Source organism: Danio rerio, chromosome 7 (genome assembly GCF_052040795.2).
Source record: "Danio rerio strain M-AB ecotype USA chromosome 7, GRCz13ab, whole genome shotgun sequence".
Taxonomy (NCBI): domain Eukaryota; kingdom Metazoa; phylum Chordata; class Actinopteri; order Cypriniformes; family Danionidae; genus Danio; species Danio rerio.
This window is the reverse complement of record NC_141027.1, coordinates 71,150,001-71,169,183: the sequence shown is the minus strand read 5'-3', so window position 1 is coordinate 71,169,183 and position 19,183 is coordinate 71,150,001. Positions and strand designations below refer to the sequence as shown.

The following is a 19,183-nucleotide window of genomic DNA, read 5'->3' as shown; positions in this document are numbered from 1 at the left end:
CGCTATTAGTGTCTAGAAAAACACTATATAAATGTAAATAATTATTGTTTTAAATCCGAGTCTGTTATTGAGTTTTTGAAAACTTTTGCAATTGCCCAACATATGTGTCAAAATAAGATTCATCACTAAATATTATTCCACTTGACAAATCACAAAAACATCCCCAAGAGCACACGAGGGTTAAGAAAATGTTCTGTTCCACTTTTTTTGAACCGTGATTTCATTGAATCATGAACTTGTTAATTTCACATCCTCCTAGACACTGTGTGACTTCAGAATGATCCCTGTTGTGATCCTATGCTTTGGAAGCAGAAAACAAAACTGTAGTGAGTCATTTCTGAACTGTCTGGTTTTTTTGTCTTTTTTGAAAATAAAATACCCCTAGTGTTATATACAGTATTCTGCTGAATTATGTACGTACATTATCTTAATGTTTTGAGAATGTTCAAATCAAGTAAAATATGCAATTTTAACTAGTTACATGAACCGTGTCCTGTGCCCCTCGATTTCAGATTTGGTATGGAAGCATGTAAGAAGCTTCTATATGGTGTGCATTTTATTAGACTCCACAGACTGGCATTATAACAGAACTTTGAAGTGTAATTATTATGATAAAGCATAATATGTCTGTGTGCCAGTGCCGGCCTGTAGGGTAGAGGGGCCCTAGGCGAGATAAAAAAAAAATTGGGCCCACTGGTGTTAAACCCTAAGCACAAAACAAAAAAAATTATTTATATATACACACACACACACACACACACACACACACACACACACACATATATATATTATATATATATATATATATATATATATATATATATATATATATATATATATATATATATATATATATATATATATATATATATATATATATATATGCACACTTCTTGTTTCCTGTAAGTGAGCATTACGTCAGCATTTTCTTGCTTAGTCTGTCTTGTTTTGATCTTTGTATGTCTCATTGTGTTTGTTTGTTTTTGCCACCTGCTTCAAGCATTCATCTATTTACGTATATCAACCACTCTCTGATGACCTACATGCTTCTGTTTGGAACTTTTCTGCCTGATTTTTCTAAATAAAGCAGCATCTGGATCCTCCCCTCTGTTGCCACCCCACTCCTTACACATATTAAAAGTCGGAAGTGGTAAATTGTGGCAAAAAAGAACGAAAAACCAACTCTGCCTCATTGTGAGTTTAGTGTCTGACAGAAGAAAAAAACTCATAAAGGTTTAGATCTGCTCAAGTGTGAGTAAATAGTGAGTAAATTTCATATTTGGGTCAACCACAAACTATGCCCCTGCGTCAGCATCACTCATATATATGTTTATAGATTGATTCCCTGATAGACATGGTTTTCAAATGTTCTAACGTTTGAGCTCAGTGAAGTGATGTGTATGAGATGCTCTTCGATTCTGCTACATTTCTATACAGTATGGAATGATGATTAAACTCGATATGCTCTATATTTTAGTGAAGGCCAATGTATTGTTGTAGATCATCACAAATAAATCAATGAACGGGAAACACTGCATTTCAAATCAGTCATTTGTAAGCATCAAACTCAACATTAACTTTTTTGTTTACCAGCCACTGTGGTGGGCTAGTAGTTTTCTAAAGTTGCTAGCCACTCTGCATTTTTACCAGCCACAAATTTGTTGTTGGGGAAAATACATTTAATATGTTTGAATTTCACTTTGGTATGCTAAAGTTACGTAGTTTTAGGTAATTTTATTTGATTTAAGTCGTTTAAAACCCCTCTGATCACCCACGTTTTAATATGCATAGCATACCGGCTAGTACTACCTGACAAAAAAGTCTTGTTGTCGATCCCAGTTGAGTAACAAATAATAACTCGACTTCTAGTTGATCATTTGGGAAAGTGGCAGAAGGTAGATTTTTCCAGTCATCAGACATGAACATTATTGAGCATATTTGGGGTAAGGTTAAGGAGGAAGCATTAAAGATGAATCCAAAGAATCTTGATGAACTCTGGGAGTCCCGCAAGAACACTTTCTTTGCCATTCCAGATGACTTTATTAATAAGTGATTTGAGTCATTGCAGAGATGTAAGGATGCAGTCCTCCAAGCTCATTGGAGTCATAAACAATAGTAATAATTTTTCCACTGCACCATGACTTTTTATTCTATACTGTTCATTATTTATTTTAAGTGATGTGGTGGAAATTTATTTTATTCATCGTATATTAATTTTATACACTAATTTGTTATAAAGGTCTTTTTTTTATTCTTCCATGAATGTACTGTTTAGGTTAGACCAAGTGTGACCACTTTAACATCTGTTTATCATCAGACAAGATCTAAATAAGTACATAGTGATTTAACAAGCTACATGTTTGATTTAGAGGTAAGACTGAAATGTACACTCTCAGAAAAAAAGGTACACGGTGGTACAAATAATGTTCCTTGAGGGCCAGTTTTGTACCTTTGTAAAAGTTTGACCTTATATGGTACAGAAAAGACCGCTTATGATACTGTTCTGTACCTTTTATGGTACAATTTAAATGAAGGTACATAATTGCTCTCATAAAAAGGTACACTCTCAGAAATAAAGGTACAGGAGCTGTCACTGGGGTGGTACCTTTTCAAACGGTACATATTTGTACCTGAAGGGTCCATAATGGTACTTCAGAGGTACTTTTTAGGTACATTTGGATACTTATATGTATCTTTTAAAAAGGTACTGACCCAGAGACAGCTCCTGTACCTTTATTTCTGAGAGTGTACATAAGTGTTGGACAACTCCTTCTTTGTTACAAAATCTATGAAAATAAATATTACTGGAAAGGCAAAGTGATTTATGAATAATTTCCATATTAAAACATGAATCATCATTTAAAAGCATATGTTTAAAGAAACTCATAAACAATAATTATTAAGTTCTATAATGCAATAATGCGAAACAACTGGTAAAACATTTGTATCTTTGATGAAGGTACATTTTGGTTCCCCATGGTATAAATCATGTTCTTAAAGGTACAAACTGCAATGGTACAAATTTGTTTCTTTGTCTTAAGGTACAATTCTGTTCCATAAAAAGGTACTGCCCCAGTGACAAGGGTTTGTACCTTCTTTGGTACAACATTGTACCATTTTTTCTGAGAGTGTAGATGGTCAAAAATGAAGTTTGATGTAGCTGGGATTCACCCTGTAAGTCACTGATGACCTTGTGGGTATTACAAACTAGATAAAAAGAAAACGCACACTGTTTCTGCGTCTCACCCTGCAGAAACTGTCGTTGCTGTATGATTGTGTGACTTTCTTTGCAAATAATAGAACTTTAAAAGACACATTGGGTAAGAATGTCTTCTTGACCTCTGAGAGAGCCTCCTTAAAGAAAATTGCCTCTACAGTGACAAGACTTTTGTCTAAGCAAAGTCAGACCTTACTGTCCTAATTAAATAATTAAAAATCTAGGCATGATCATGTTTTTTTGGTAAAAAAAGCATAATCTAGAGGCCTTTGTCTTTCATATAAGCCACTTCTGATACCAAATGATCAACTAGAAGTTAAGTTACTATCTTTTGTTCCTAAAACTTGGAAGACTTTTGTCAGGTAGTGCACAGTAGTCAACATTTAAAGTGGATCAAAACCTTTCATCAAAGTTGACGTCAAATCATATAAAAAGAGTAATGTCTAATGAACACGAAAAAAATTGTACACTGCAAAGATGCTTTAAACATATATATATATATATATATATATATATATGTATATATATATATATATATATATATATATATATATATATATATATATATATATATATATATATATAATTTAAACTATTAGCTTTTTATTTTTATCTTATTTTTAGCATCATCATGATTTTACCTAAACATTTAGCCTTTTTAATTTAAAGGAAACAAAATGTATGAAGTTAAAACAAACATATAAGTTAAAACTGAACACAGTCAAGCTGCTCAAACTGTGTATTGAACACGTTTTATTATTTATTGACTTTAAGTAGACTATATTTACTTCATTATGTTATATAATAAAAAGTACAATAAATATTAGATAAAACTTTTACTTGAGCAAAATTCTAAATGAACTTTTATCAAAGTCATTTCCAGTAAGACATCTGTACTTTTACTTTCAAATGATTTATACAGTACACTAGCTGAACTGATGCTATCTCAGAAAACTGAATACACACACACACACACACACACACACACATCACACACACACACACCTACAAACCGGATGTTTTCGGTCTTGATTGACATCATTCATTGTATGTGGTTCATTTGATTATTATTTCCTGCTTCTGTTGTTTTCCACCATGCAAAAATACAGTTTGCATATTTCAGAAATGACTCAATGGGATGAAATACAAAACTTGAACGTACATTTGTAAATTTGGTATTCAAATTAATGTTTCAATATAAAATTGCAGTATGGCATCATCTTTTATTAATGTTACGGTTAACAGTTTTATTTAAGGTAACATAGTTACACATGTTCCATGCACTTACTATAGTATTTAAAATAAATTATGCATAATTACAAGTAATTAACCCTTAACCGGTGGGTAGCACAATCGCCTGTCAGCAAGAAGGTCACTGGTTCGAGTCATGGCTGGGCCAGTTGGCATTTCTGTGTAGAGTTTGCATGTTCTACCCGTGTTTGCGTGGATTTCCTCCGGGTGTTTCCGGGTGATTTCCTCAGTTTCCCCCACAGTCCAAAGACATGTTACAGGTGAATTGGGTAGGCTAACTTGTCCGAAGTGTATGTGTAAATGAGTGTGTATGGATGTTTTCCAATCAAGGGTTGCAGCTGTAAGGGTATCTGCTGAGTAAAACTTATGCTGGATAAGTTGGCGGTTCATTCCGCTGTGGCGACCCCAGATTATTAAAGGGATTCAGCCGAAAAGAAAATGAATGAATGAATGAATGAATGAATGAATGAATGAATGATTGACTAACCCTGAACCAAAGCCACATTCTAACCCCAACCATATAGTAGGTACATGTAATCTGTGTCGATTACAACAGACATCACATGTCAGCCCATGTTTTTTGTGGTTCCTGAGAATTTCATCTAATTTAAAGCCTGCAGTCCATGAGAGTGTACGATTGTCATAGAATCAAATGGTGGTAAGGCTCGGTATGTTGTAATTTAAATAAAAAAAAAAAACACTATATGAAAAGCAGCAAGGCATCACTTCCCTCCAGACACAAACATAAGCCACATTTACTATATTTTTATTCTGATTTATTGATATGTTTGCTAATATTTAATAGATTATATGTAAAAAAGAGAGATTGCACTTACTTTATTTCAAGATTATTTCCAACACATTTCTAAACATAATAGTTTTAATAACTCAATTCTAATAACTGATTTATTTTATCTTTGCTATGATGACAGTAAATAATATTTGACTAAATATTTTTAAGGCAGTTCTATACAACTTAAAGTGACATTTAAAGGCTTAACTAGGTTGATTAGGTTAACTAGGCAGGTTAGGGTAATTAGGCAAGTTATTATATTATGATGGTTGAAAAATGTAAAACTGCTTTTATTCTAGTCGAAATAAAACAAATTAGACTTTCTCCAGAAGAAGAAATATTATCAGAAATACTGTGAAAATTTCCTTGCTCTGCTAAACATCATTTGAGAAATATTTAAAAAAGAAAAAATTCAAAGGGGGGCTAATAATTCTGACTTCAACTGTATGTATAAACAATATCAATGTACTAATTCATTACTGAAACAATTTGATATGCAGAATATACAGATTTTGAAGTTCTTGAGCATACAGCAGATGGAAATATGGGGGGAGTGGGAGGTCGCTTTGATCTTGAGAGTCTCATGACCCGATCTAATCCTGAGTAGAGTATTACATCATTACTATCCTGAGTATTACAACAACTCTCAGATGAGTTTTGAAGAATGAAATAATCCTGGATTATGTCATATAATAATAATAATAATAATAATAATATTAATTCCTTACATTTATATAGTGCTTTTTTCTGGACACTCAAAGCAGTTTTCACAGTTGGGGGAATCTCTTCATCCACCCAGAGTGTGCACCTGGATGATGGGAAAGCAGCCATATTGCACCAGACCACACACCACACACCAGTTTATTGGTGGAGAGGAGACAGTAGCCCCTTTCACACAGTGATACCGGTAAATATCCGGAAAATTTCCGGAACGACTTTACCGGTATATTCAAAAAAGCGGTGTTCACACAGGCGAGGACGTTACGGAAATTTTCCGGAAAAGAGCATTCACACATCCATCCCAAAATACCGGTAAATTCTGACATCATTCACCACAAATGAGCTTTAAACGGCTGCGCTTGCATTTGTAAACATTTGACTAAATTACAAACTCTGTGGATGATCAATATTGTGAACAACTTTCGCAGGATCACTTTCGCATGTCGAGATGTTCATAATATGTGCGTGTGCAGGCGCTCACAGGCTGTTTCACAGGCACACGCAAAGCTTGAAGGTAAACAAACAACGGCTTATCATAAGCATCTCATCGATGATTATTTACACAGTTGGCATTAAGAAAAACATATAAACGTGATCTGACTAACTTCTAGCAGCTAAATGTGTCTGGAAAAATATTCAAAGGCTTTTATTCTCACAAACCGTGTGGACGTAAATGCGCCTGACTGTTGTGATTGGCTAAAGCAGACGTCTCACGTCAGCACGTTCCAGACGTGCACGCGCTTATAACGGCAATCTTCCTTCTGCATTCACACAGCGCAGCATTCCGGCAAATTGCCGGTAATGTTACAACTTCTCTTTCCGGAAAATAGCCAGAACGAATTCACCGGTATTTTCGAAAAGGACCTGTTCACACATACAACCTTTCCGGAAAATTGCCGGCAATTTTCCGGAAAGGTCTGTATGTGTGAAAGGGGCTAGTGACAAAGCCAATTATGATATTGGGATGGTTAGGATGCCATGATGGACAGTGGGAAAATTTGGCCAGGATGCCAGAGTTAAACCCCTACTCTTTTTCGAAAGACATCCTAGGATTTTTAATGACCACAGAGAGTCAGGACCTCAGTTTAACGTCTCATCCTAAAGACAGTATAGAGTCCCCTTCACTATACTGGGGCATTAGGACCACTGCTGGTCTCACTAACAGCAACCCGGCTTTCCCATGTGATCTCCCATCCAGGTGCTGACCGGGCGCAGCCCTGCTTAGCTTCAGTGGGCGACCATGTGAAAATTGCAGAGAGCTAGCTGCCGGCGATTCAATAACTAAATCCAGCTAATTGATTAATCCACGTATGAAGAAAAGACCCCTGTTTTAACATTACACACTTTTACTTTATTTCTTACTATATTTATCTATTTCTTTTTTAAAAGACTAAATACATGTAAATTTGCTTGGCCAAGAATCAGCAATTTAAATTGGCTAAAAAAATTGAGGTAAAGGCGCATCCCTGGTTAAAATGGATACATTTTTACCTTATTTGTGCTATTGTCATTTTATGGATTTAAAGTCTACAGTACATTGTGTGAGAGTCTCGGTTAGTATCTTGTGGCACCCACCTTGCATTGAGTTGAAGATGCAGAATAGGTAGAGTATAGGGTAGATGGTATGTCCAGAGGTGAAGAAGGCCAAACCCCATGTCGTACCCAGCAGACACATGAGCCCCAGCACTGTGCCGGCATCCTTCCAGACTGGCATCTTTTCATACTTTCTACTTGTACGATGTAGCTTTAAGATCTGTCTAGACACTGTGATCAGGATTCCTAAGTTGAACAGGAATACGATACTGAAGTAGGAAAGGGTCACGCCGTACAGGATGATGTTCTCTTTGATCCAGCAGCTGAATGAAAGAAAGATTTGCATTGTAAGTAAATTGTACTGTTGACATGGGTTAATTGGGTCGGCTAAATTGTCAGTAGTGTATGAGTGTGTGTGTGGATGTTTTACAGAGATGGGTTGTGGCTGGAAGGGCATCCGCTGCGTTAAAACTTGCTGGATAAGTTGACGGTTCATTCCACTGTGGCGACTCCGAATTAATAAAGGGACTAAGCGGACAAGAAAATGAATGAATGTGTATGAGTGTGTGTGTGAATATGTGCATATGGTTGTTTCTCAGCACTAGGTTGCACCTGGAAGGCCATAAAAAAAAACATAAAAACATGTTTAAACATATGCTGGCATAGTTGGTGGTTCATTCCATTGAGGCGACCTCTGAAACATAGACTAAGCCAAATTAAGCCAAAGCAAAATGAATGAGTAAATGAAATTCATGAGTGAGTGGTTATACTTTAGCGTATTACATTTTCAAGAGTTCACACTTAGATATTGCTTGACGCTCTTAGCAGGTTTGACATGTTGTCCCAGAGCTCAGAGATAATTGAGCCCAGGGCTTCCGCCTGGTCTTTTAATATATAAGGGGGTTTGAGATCAGGTAGGTGGCGAGAATTCCCTCTAGTAAAGAAGGAAAAGGAGGAGATGGGGTGGAAGGGGAGATTCTTCCAAATCGAAGATACGACAGTAGGTTAAAAGTAGGTTAAAATTGGTCTGTTTACAGTCCATCCGGAAAATATTCGTAAATTATTTATACTCTGAGTGACATTAGCTGTGAAGTAATGTGAATAATGTAATGTGAAGACTTACATTGAATTGGTCCGATCAGTGTCTGTTAATGTCATCTCATGGGTGCCATAAAAGGGTCTGATGTTATGAACTGACAGCAAGCCTCCAACAACAACAGCAGGGACTCCTGTCAATGATAAATTATTCCAAGATAAATCACCACATTTCAAGGTTCGAATTTGATAGTTTTGTATTATAATTATTTTTTAAATCATATTTTCAATGGACCATTTTCACAAGACTTTTATGACATGTTTAACGGTCAACGTAATCTTAAACCCTTAAGTTTTTAATATTTAGATTAAAGAAAATGCATTTGCAGTTTATGTATTTACGTATGTATTGTATCATCTTTTGTGTGTTTTCTTGTTGTGTTTCTAATGCAGTGCCAATGGGGCAGGCCAGCAAATTTGACATTATCCTCTCTTCTGGCTGCCGTTATTAGTCTCACACGATTTTTTTCCTTTATCTGAAAGTCTTGGTAACACCATCGTGAAGTTTTTCTTTTAATATTTCAGCAAATAGGATTGTCAAAAAATTATTAGTTGTACTCTCTCAGTCCCTGCACTCTATGTTTAGAGGAAAAATTGGCTGAGCAAAGAGAAATTGGCTGAGCAAACTTTTAGTACACTAACTACCTGGAGTTACTGAAAGAAGATTGACAGAAACTGCCCCAAAACATGTGTGCCAAGCTTGTCATTTTGCAGTATTGTCTTGATGAATTTAATCTAGTTTGGAATAAGGCTGTAACTGTCAGGATTCTGCCACTCCAGTCTTGTTAATTCTTGTTTTGGTGGCACAGTCCACACAATAGTCCTGTCTAGTTCCCTTATTGGTTACATGTTCTAGTCCTGTCTTTTTTTTTTATAATTATTTTTAGGGGTTTTCAACTTTATTATTGTGATAGGACAGTGGAGATTTATAGACAGAAAAGTATAGGGAGCAAAGATAGGAGAAGGGTCGGCAAAGGACCTCGAGCCGGGAATCGAACTCGGGTCGCCGTGAGCACCTGGGTGCTATGTGTTGACGAACTAACTACTAGGCTAATGGTGCTGACTAGTCCAGTCTTTAAGGGTGCTTTCACACTAGCACTTTTGGTCCGCACCCGGATTCGTTTAACGTCATAGTACGGTACGTTTAGCTAGTGTGAACGTGTCTTCTGAACTCGGGTGCGCACCCGTGAACCGTACCCGAGTCCGCCTGAAAGAAGTGGTCTGGGGTACGATTCATGCGAACTCTGGTACGGTTCACTTCTGATCGCACAAAATCACGAAAGTGAACCGCCAACTGTACAACAAACTATCGTTTTCATAACGTTCGTTCATGTGTGTGTGTGTCTGTGTGTGTGTGTGTGTGTGTTATGTTTTGTACCTTGGTGACACACACGGGACTGAGCCAGGGCAAACACAGTGATACATAGTGATGTCTACTTGTCTCCTCCAAAAACAGCTTCTGCAGACACTGTGTGATGTTCTGAATGTTTATAACATTTTTGCGGCAGATGGATGCGAGTCGCTTTCTGTATGTCCAAAACCAAAGGTTCAGTTAAAGCGATGTGCGGACATATTTCCATTTCGGCGCTTGCTTTCGTTGCCGTCACCTAGCGACGGCCATAAACAAAACAGCAGCTCGATAACGCAAGTGCACTGGGGTTAAGAAGGAAAAAAGACAGTATGAACACAACCCAACCGAGGAGGTGGCAGAGGGAGACAATCAAACTTGGGTACAGTCCAGGCAAATGAACCAAGTGTGAAAGCACCCTAAGTGAGCACTATAGCTTGTGTTGTGTTTTTTTTTATCATGTGCTCTCCTGTCTTTCATCTTGTCCCACCCACCTTGTTATACTATTATTTAGCGTTATGTTCACCTGCCTGCTTGTCAGTTCATTAGTTTGCTTTCCCTATTTATTCTCTCAGTGTGCTCTGTCCTGTGCTGGTCCGTCGTCATCCTTTACACATGTGGTGCACTGTAATTCCATGCTGAGCCACATTGAATTAAGTCAAGTCAAGTCAAGTCAAGTCTGTATTTTCTTCTGTTTTCCCCCACAAGATTTTTTAAAGTAAAGTTTACATCGGATACACAGCCGGCCGGAAGTGTGATATGCACATCAATATAGCAACATTTTTTTATGACATCATATAACAATAATGAAGATTTTTACACTACTGTGACGATTGGGTTTAGGGTTAAGGTAGGGTAGGCGTTAAAAAATACAATTTATTGGGTACTTTTAATAGATAGCATAAATAATACTTGGTACAACTACTGTTTTTACGTTTAGGGTTTAGGGTTGGGGTGGAGGTAGGCATTAATAAAATACAATAAATGGGACATTTTAAAAATAATGTAAATAATTCTCGTTAACTTCTGGGTTGTTTTTTGTGCCTTTATGTAATAAAAGGTCCTTGTAAAATGTAAAAAAGTGAAGTGCTCTGAATACTTTGCAGATGCACTATAATGAATAAATATAGCTCTGCTGTAACCACTGCATGTGCAGAACGCTCACGGTCACACTAGAGTATGAGCATGCGTTGCTCTGTCTTACAGCACTGTGTAAAGGGGCAGGACAAAACAAGATGGTCAGACGTTGATGAAGCAAGCGATTGCTCCATATGTTACATTTCTGAACAGAGAGGTCACATTTTTATCTTCTATTGCTACCACGCAATCGTGATGCGATTTCGCAGGTCAAAGTACACCAAACTTTCGAATGCAGCAATATCCAAAACTTTTTCGCATATGTGATGTGCTTGCGTTTCCGTTCTGCCATGTTTGTAAGCATATGAATGGAAGTCCTAGCACCCTCCTATCTCTGCAACATGCTTGTCCCCTACACCCCAACTCGCTCTTTACGGTCTGCTGACTCTGGCCTTCTTGCTGTCGCTCGGTACCGCCTCCCTTCAATGGGGGGCAGATCATTTAGTGTTATTGCACCCAAACTCTGGAACTCTCTACCACGCTCAGTCCGCTCTGCTAATAATATCTCTGAATTCAAATCCTTACTCAAGACTCGCTTATTTTCTGAATGCTTCGCTTCTGATCTGCCAAACTGACCACTTAATCTGATCCACCACTACTCTGCTCATATGTCTCTTAGGTCTTGTTTGTGTAATTCCAGTTTGTTATATTTGACCTCATGTATGTTTGTTTATCTTTTTGTTGCATTCCTTGTAAAGTGTCCTTGAGCTCTGGAAAGGCGCTATATAAATAAAAATTATTATTATTATTATTATTAAGTCTACTGGAAGCCTATTGTGTGACTGCAGCTTAAGGAAATGGCAGCTCCTTACAGCCGCGGCTGATTATAATAAGCTGAGTATCCTACACCTGAAGGAGAGCAAGTTAGACTTTTCACCTCAGAAGCTGAAGAGACATCTTCTGCTGAGCTGAATACAGAGTGGTCAAGCTACTTGCACAATGCAATGCACAATGTGTCCATAGACATAACGTCTCCGTTCAGGTACGCGGTCTGTGACAGTAATCAGGGCTTTTTTTTGCTGCCATTTTTTGCATAACTGCCACTGACTGACCATTTCTTACAGCAAATGCAAAACCATTATTATCTTAATATAAGTTTGCCTGTAAACATAGTCTGTGGTCAAAATGACCTTTGTTATTTGCATTGCTACTGTAAAGCCCGCTACTGGATGTCACAATGTGCCTGCTGCAAATAGTTCATCCTTTGTGTCAGTAGATCATAAATAAAATGCGGTGTCTGTCACTCCACACCCATATCTGAGATCTGTATTTTTCACTCATGACCTTTTTCAAATGATCTAGTTATGAAAACAAATAAATAAATTCTGGCTTTGAACAACATGTTTTTTTTTAAGTAAGTCAAATTAAAGTAAGTTGACTTGAAAGCCATTTATTAATGTCTACTCTTATCAAATGGGGAACAAAACTACATGGACAATTTGTTTTACATGGGGAGAAACATATCAAGTTTGATTGTCTGTCTCAATTTTGATAATGTGAAATATCCATAGCCCAAAACTGCTCAACAAACAACAGAAATATGAAACTGTTGAAGACAGTAGCTATGTTTCCATCCACCTTTTTTATGCACATTTTGGATTATGGCATAAAAACACCCTGGATGGAAATGCCAAGATATGCATACATTTTGAAAATGTGCAACTGAGTAGTATAAAAACAGCTGAGTAGGATACACTATTTATCTGATAAGAAAAAATGTTTATAAACTACAATGGAAAGGCTTTTACTGAATAAATTCCAGTATGCTTATTAAAAAATGTCATGTGATTTTGTTATAAGAGATCATGTGATGATAATAATAGCATTCATGGGCAAACCAGCAGGCCGACCGTCACTCCAGTAGTTCACTAATATTATTACTATTATATTATTGATACCTCCAGAACTATCTTAAGCATCCCATAGAGCATCTCACACCTCTAAAATTCACCACGTTTTCATGGCATTTTGTCTTCTGAGATGCAAGTAATTTCAAGAGTTCGCTCTTAGCTGATGATTATTTATGGAGCTTGTTTGGCATGCTGTCCTTGTAGAGAGCCCTGAACTTGTGAGATCCTCGAGCCTGGGGCTCCCTCCCGTTGCAGGGCAAGAGGGGAGTCCGAGTTCAGGTAGGTCTCGAGAACTCCCCTGCTAGATAATGTTGGTAGATTAATGCTAAGAAGTGTCTGTCGATTTAGATTTGTCAATTTACTTATGTTACATGTTTTTGGTCTGTGGGAGGAAACTGGAGAGCCTGGTGAAAACCTACGCAAACATGAGGAGAACACGCAAACTCCGCACAGAAATGCCAACCTGGCCAGGAAGTGTCCGAGCCGGTGACATTCCTGCTGTGCGGCTGTGGTGCCCTGACAAGGAAATGGGAGGAGTAGAGGTGGAATGGGGGATTCTTCAAGACAAAGATGGCTGAAGTAAGATACTCTGGTTTTTAATAGCGGTGAAGGAGTCGTCTGATTGGTAAATCAGTGTTAGCTAATGTGGACCAGGTGCTATCAATCATAAGCACATGCTCCTCTCGAGATTAGTTTATAAATAAACTTCACTTATTATATAAGAAAAAGACTCACGCAGCTTCTCCTACCTTAGTAAATTATGTTTTTTCTTTTGGATATTTGGCAGAAAAACTCTTTATTTATTCAATACAGCCCTAAAATGGCATACAGCCATTTGGCAATACAGCCCTCACTAGGCATGCACATACACTTAGCGGCTACTATATGAGGTACACCTGTCCATCCGCTCGTTAATGCAAATTTTTATTCAGCCAATCACATGGCAGCAACTCAACGTATTTAGGCATGTAGACATGGTCAAGATGATCTGCTGCAGTTCAAACCAAGCATCACAATGGGGAAGAAAGGTGATTTAAGTGACTTTAAACATGGCATGGTTGTTGGTGCCAGATGGGCTGGTCTGAGTATTTCAGAAACTCCTGATCTACTTGGATTTCACGCACAACCATCTCTAGGGTTTACAGAGAATGGTCACACAGAAATATTCACACATGCTCGCCAAAATTAGACAATAGAAGTTTGGAAAAACATTGCCTGGTCTGATGAGTCTCGATTTCTGCTGAGACATTTGGATGGTAGGGCCGGAATTTAGCGTCAACAACATGAAAGCATTGGTCCATCCTGCCTTGTATCAACGGTTCAGGATGGTGGTGGTGGTGTAATAGTGTGGGGGATAATTTCTTGGCACTTTTTTGAGTAATAAATAAACTTCACCAAAACAACTTCACAAAAAAAAAAAAAAAAAAAAAATGCTTGGCAGCAGTTTTAAGACAAAGAAATAGCACATGGGGCTTATTAAGGATGCAGTATCCTTTAAACAAATAAAGAAAAAAAATGCAAATAGATTAAATACAGGAATTGTAAAAAAGAGGACTTTTATTATCACAACTGTTAGTCAGCACCCACTCATTTATTTATTTGGTCCCACTTTATATTGTTGCTTATACCTGTGTATTTACATGGTAACTAAATGTGTAAGTAGTATGTAACTACAGTGTATGTACACATTGCTACATAGTATTTACTTTTAATACGGGTGTAACTACACATGTAATAACCCACTGAATAGTATGTGTAGGTTCAAATGTGTAACAGTACATTGGTTACAACAAGAAAGTACACATCTGTAACAAGAATTACATAAGTGCATTATGTAAAAACAAAATGTACTTGCTGGTATTTTCCCACTTTCACACCTGTTTGCATTCCATGTACTTCCGAACACTATATTAGAATAAGAATGGCAGAACTAACGCTGCATTAGAAGGTTTTACCTTGTGATACCAGTGTAATTACAGGGTAAATCCTCAGGAACTGTCCACTCAATATAAAATGTGAAATGGTCACAAATTACTGTGTAATATATAAAACCTAAGCCTTTGTGCAACTGTTTAACAACAGCAAACTTCTGCCAAAAAAGTATAAGTGCATATAGAAATATGCAAATGTCTTAAGTTCATTTGTTGTTTAAAGGTTAATTGTAGAATCATATCAGTAATTCACATTAGGGTGGTAGTTTACCAAACATTGTGTAATTAATGTCCTGTTACACATTTGAACTTACACATACAGTACTATTGTGTGTTGTTACATGTGTGTAGTTACACCAGTATTACACAAGTAAATACAACATACATACACTGTAGTTACATACTACTTACATATCTAGTTAATGTGTAAGTAAGTTCACAGGTATAATCGACACGAGATATAGTGGGACCATTTATTTATTTGTTTGTTTGTTTATTTATTTTTTTATTGTAGACATGAGTAAATTTTAAAAGAAGATAAAAAAAATCAAATCAGATACAATCACAAAATCTGCATTGACCTTAAATATCTGCAAGGTAAATGCAAACTTTTTCAGACTGCATGCACAAATGCCATTGATTTGGAGGCTGTAAGGAGATGCAACAGCACATGGTTTTAAAGGAGAAGATTTTAAAATATTGGAAGCCAAAATCAAAGCCTGAATCAAACATTTTAGTCTAATAATCACCTCTAAGAGCAAGGGTGGCCCTGTTAGTTTGCAGGCCTTACATAATTTGCATAATATGCATATAGGCATGTGTGGCTCTTGAAAACCCCCCTTAAATCCTTTCTGCATATACAGTTGTTAGCCCTTCGTAAACAAGGAAATTTTCACAGTATTTCCTATATTTTTTATTCTGAAGAAATGTGTTTTATTTCAGCAAGAATAAAAGCAGTTTTTACATTTTAAAAACCATTTAAGGTCAATATTATTAACCCCTTAATCATTTTTTTTCAATTGTCTGCAAAACAAAACCACTGTTATACAATGACTTGCCTAATTAACCCATTAAAGCCTTTAAATGTCACTTTAAGCTGCATAGAAGTGTCTTAAAATATAAAATAAAATATTATTTACCGTCATCATGGCAAAGATTAAATCAGTTATTATAAATGAGTTATTAAAACTATTATGCCTAGAAATGTGTTGAAAAAAAAATCTTTCCATTAAACAAAAATTTGGGAAAGAATATATAGGGGCCAATAATTCTGACTTCAACAGTATATTAAGACTTTTATATTGTAAACATTTGGTTTTGATGCTCACCCCATCCGATCACAGACAGCTTGATCATGTAGTGCTTGATGTAAATGTTGAAGACTCTGATGAGAAGAAGGTAGAGATGCATGGCTTCGATGGCCATCCAGGTAAAGGAAGACAGCAGGCTGTAGTGTATAGTCACAGCTATAAACACACACAGTCCGTTCATGGATAGTGTGGCGGCCCATTCACTCAACATAAAGCTCAAGTTGAGGACAAACAGAGCAGCACTCAGAGACACGTGAATGCTGCTGGACACTTCTGCCCTCGCGTTACTGCAAGCACACACACATAAATATGTATTAAAAACCAATATAGAAATCTGATCTATGGAAATATATTCTAATGGCATACAGTTGAAGTCAGAATTATTAGCCCCCCTGAATTATTAGACCGCTTGTTTATTTTTCCCCCAATTTCTGTTTACTGGAGAGAAGATTTTTTTTCAACACATTTTCTAAACATAATAGTTTTAATAACTTATCTCTAATAACTTATTTATTTTATCTTTGCCATGATGATAGTAAATAATATTTTACTAGATATTTTTCAAGACACTTCTATACAGCTTAAAGGGACATTTAAAGGCTTAACTAGGTTAATTAGGTTGACTAGGCAGGTTAGGGTAATTAGGTAAGTTATTGTATAATGATGTTTTGTTCAGTGGACTCTCAAAAAATATATATATAGCTTAAAGGCGCTAATAATTTTGTCACTAAAATGGTGTTTAAAAAATTTAAAACTGCTTTTATTCTTGCTGAAATAAAATAAATAAGACTTTTTCCGGAAGAAAACATATTATCAGACATACTGTTAAAATGTCCATGCTCTGTTAAACATCATTTGGGAAATATTTATTAAAGAAACAAAAATCTAAAGAGGGTTAATAATGACTTCAACTGTATATAAAATACTGTCTGTCATATGTGCAACATTCAAAATACTGCAAAAGAGCCATGTACATATATATTTTTTCAACCATTGTAATTGCACTAGCTATAAATATATATGTAGATGTTCATATATAGCCATATGTGAGACGCATATATAACATTATAGTTAATATATGCAATTCCAATGGTTGAGAAAAAGCTACAGCCGTTTTTGCAGTACACAATCCCAATTCAGAAAAAGTTGCGTGAAACATTTCTAAATTTACTTTAGAAGCAAATATGGGCTGAGGATCACCAGTTTGCTGAAAAATATGTGAGAAAATTATTGAAATGTTTAAAAACAAGGCTCCTTAAAGAAAGATAGAAAGACAATTGGATATTTCACCTTCAATAGTGCATAACATAATTAAAAGATCGAAGAAATCTGGAGAAATTTCAGTGCATGAAGGACAAGGGCACAAGCCTAAGCTAAACAACTATTGCTGATCTCTCAGGCGAAACTGCATCAAGAATCCTCATTCAACTATAAATAATACCACCACATGGGCTCAGGATTACCTTGGCAAATCTTTGCCAAGTACCACCATACATAGCCAGTTAAAACAATACTGTGCCAAAAGGAAGCCCTAGTGCCTTTAGCAAAAGTAACTTGCACTTCTGTGATGGCACCATTAGTGCTGAAAAGTACATAGAGATTTTGGAGCTCAATATGCTGCCATCTTTTTCAGGGACACTCATACGTCCGCCAGACCACCCCACCTCCCCCCTCTCTTCACTTTCGTCCACGACACCCCACCACCCTGCTTTTCACTTTCGTTCCCGACACCTTTCCCTCCTCTGGTAATACGCTGGATCTGTTACCCCGATCAAATTAAGTACTGGATACAGGTACTTGACTGGCCTGCATGCAGTCCTGACTTGTCTCCAATAGAGAATGTGTGGTGCATTTTGAATCGCAAAATGCAACAATGAAGACCCCGTACTGTTGCCAACCTTAAAACTGAGAATGAGACAAAACTTGAAACATTTCATCACTTAGTGTCTTCAGTCCCTAAACGTCTTTTAAGTGTTGTGAAAAGGAATGGCACCATTACAATACAGTAAATGCTTTACTGTTTCAGCTTTTTTTGAAGTATGTTGCAAGAACCCAATTTTGGTTCACAACACAATCTCACAACAATTCGTAACTTCATTGGCTAATTCTTTATAAATTTGTACAATTTCATTCATACAATTTTGTACGATTTGCTCATCACCCAATAATGGTTGGGTTTGGGTGCCACATCTCCTTTTATAAATAATAAATTTTCATATGACTGAAATCCACTATACTGACGAAACGTAAAATACGTTTTTTTTTCGTGAGATTAGGCTGAAATTAGAATACGTGTTTATTAAAAATATAATAAATACATTTTACAAGGAACACACTTTCTTCCCAACTTTTTCTGATTTGGGGTTGTATGCATATTGCATATGTGACATAATTTGTATATGTGTAAAATTCACAAATGAACTTGTATGTCATTTCATTTGCATATGTTAATTCAGTATATTAGATTTCTAGTTCACATGCAAAAGCCTCCAAATACCATTTGAAATGTTCTTTTAAAATGAACGCTTTTCTCAGATTCCCATGTGTAGGTTCAGTATTTTCACTTTTATGTCAAGATCTTTTGATTCCCATTAAATGTAAATAACTGAACATGAACACAGGATGTTGAGAAACATTACAATTTTAGAAGCACTTAGAGGTTTTTGCATCGGAACTCTTCATATGAGTTACTACTTTTGTGAATCAAGCATATGCATTTATCTGAAAGAGAAAGATGGCACCTAATGAACATGAATGAGAAGACCGTGACTGCAGAAAAAAACGCGGACAGACAGCAGCCTACATAGCTGATGTACGACAAGATTTCCCATTGGCTTTTGGAGATCTTCAAATCAACCTATTCAGAGTTTGTAAGGGGGATAAAGAAGTAGACAGTGTCAGCTGATTATTTGAAACTCTTACTGAATTTATTTCATGGGTGGATGATTTGTTACCCACCAGAAGCAAAGCAAAAGGAGTTGCATGGTCACAATAACAC

The 19,183-nt window shown here is 36.5% G+C and overlaps 1 protein-coding gene across 2 annotated transcripts in view; it reads right to left on the bottom strand.

Annotated features, from left to right (window-relative positions):
* The window catches only part of LOC101882631 (adhesion G protein-coupled receptor G5), a 32,242-nt gene that overhangs the window by 1,090 nt on the left and 11,969 nt on the right, over positions 1-19,183 (bottom strand). For both annotated transcript variants that reach the window (XM_087262226.1, XM_087262225.1), the window contains exons 9-13: positions 19,144-19,183; positions 18,927-19,042; positions 16,204-16,472; positions 8,638-8,743; positions 7,557-7,837 (exon numbers count right to left, since the gene is read on the bottom strand). The exon at positions 19,144-19,183 is cut by the window's right edge and continues 61 nt beyond it. In XM_087262226.1, the coding sequence (XP_087118352.1) occupies positions 7,557-7,837; positions 8,638-8,743; positions 16,204-16,472; positions 18,927-19,042; positions 19,144-19,183 (812 nt within the window). The remainder of the gene's footprint in view (positions 1-7,556; positions 7,838-8,637; positions 8,744-16,203; positions 16,473-18,926; positions 19,043-19,143) is intronic.